Raw genomic sequence first — 1,073 nt, forward strand, 5'->3', positions numbered from 1 at the left:
CTTCCGGCCCGAAGGACGCTGCTCCACTCCGGGTTCCTTCGGGCGCGATCGGGAGCAGAGCCACAGTGTGTGGGCGGTGCCACACGGTTCGGCATTCTTCGGAGAAGGCAGTGTTCGGAAGTGGGCGCTGTCACAAATTCGGCTTCTTTCGGAGATAGTACGGAGATGGCGCGAGGTAGGCGGGGCAAAGCTTCGGTTCACTTCGGAAAGAACCGGATGTAAGGGACCTTGATTTAAAGAGAGGCGGAACCGACACTTCCTGGTCTTCAAGAGGAAGGCGGGACCACAGACGACTGAAGGAGGCGGGGAACGGGGCGGAGCCCTGCGAGGACTCCGTGCCCAGGGGGCGGGGCCAGGCTAATGAGCTCACGCTGGTCCCCAGGTTGCAGAACCAGGGCGGCCAGGGAAGAGGCGTGCGGCTGGACTGCGAGCTTGGTGTTTAGAGGGCCCAGTGTGAGAGAAGCGAGGACGCGGGCCGAGAGCTCACGGGTAGGGTGAGCTCGCCCGGCGGAGAATGGACAGCAGAAGGCGGGGTCTGGGCGGTGGGGTTCCCCGTGGGGCGGGGCCACAGGCTGCGGGACGGACGGGAGCCGAGGAGGCCCGAACGCGAGAGCCGAGAACTACCGAAGGCGGATTCCATTCGGGACAGGGCGGGGCTGCAGAGTCGGCCAAACCGAGAACCCCCGAACGCCGAGTCGCTTATATTCGGGAAGGGGGCGGGGTTTGGTGCTAAAGAAGTCTTACTTGGAACTCGGCCTGAAAGCCGAACCGCAAAGGTTCGGTGACGGAAGCGGCTAAAGTCAGGGCCCAGAGGAGGCTGTGGGGCTGGGCCTCGGGGGCCAGACTTGGGAGGACTGGGCTGAGCCTAACAGTACCGCGGGGCGGGACTCAGGAGGGCGGGGCGGGACTTAGGGGATGGGGCGTGGCTTCCGGACCTCGGGGCGGGGCCTAATCGCGGCCGCAGGTGGCTTCCCAGGCGATTTGGCGGGGCGCTCTGGCGGTGTCCTAGCGGCCGTTTGGGTGACCCCTGTGTCCCCGCTCCGCAGGAGGATGCTGGTGGTGGAGGTGGCGAA

General features: G+C 65.9%; 1 protein-coding gene across 1 annotated transcript in view; it reads left to right on the plus strand.

Moving 5' to 3' along the window:
- The first annotated feature begins 150 nt into the window (after positions 1–150).
- Tsen34 (tRNA splicing endonuclease subunit 34) overlaps positions 151–1,073 on the plus strand; it is a 5,616-nt gene continuing 4,693 nt past the window's right edge. The window contains exon 1 of the mRNA XM_010616952.3: positions 151–175. Within this exon, the coding sequence (XP_010615254.1) occupies positions 166–175 (10 nt within the window). The 5' untranslated portion in view covers positions 151–165. The remainder of the gene's footprint in view (positions 176–1,073) is intronic.

Source organism: Fukomys damarensis, unplaced genomic scaffold (assembly GCF_012274545.1).
Source record: "Fukomys damarensis isolate Sample0158 unplaced genomic scaffold, DMR_v1.0_HiC HiC_scaffold_19, whole genome shotgun sequence".
In the NCBI taxonomy this organism is placed as follows: Eukaryota; Metazoa; Chordata; class Mammalia; order Rodentia; family Bathyergidae; genus Fukomys; species Fukomys damarensis.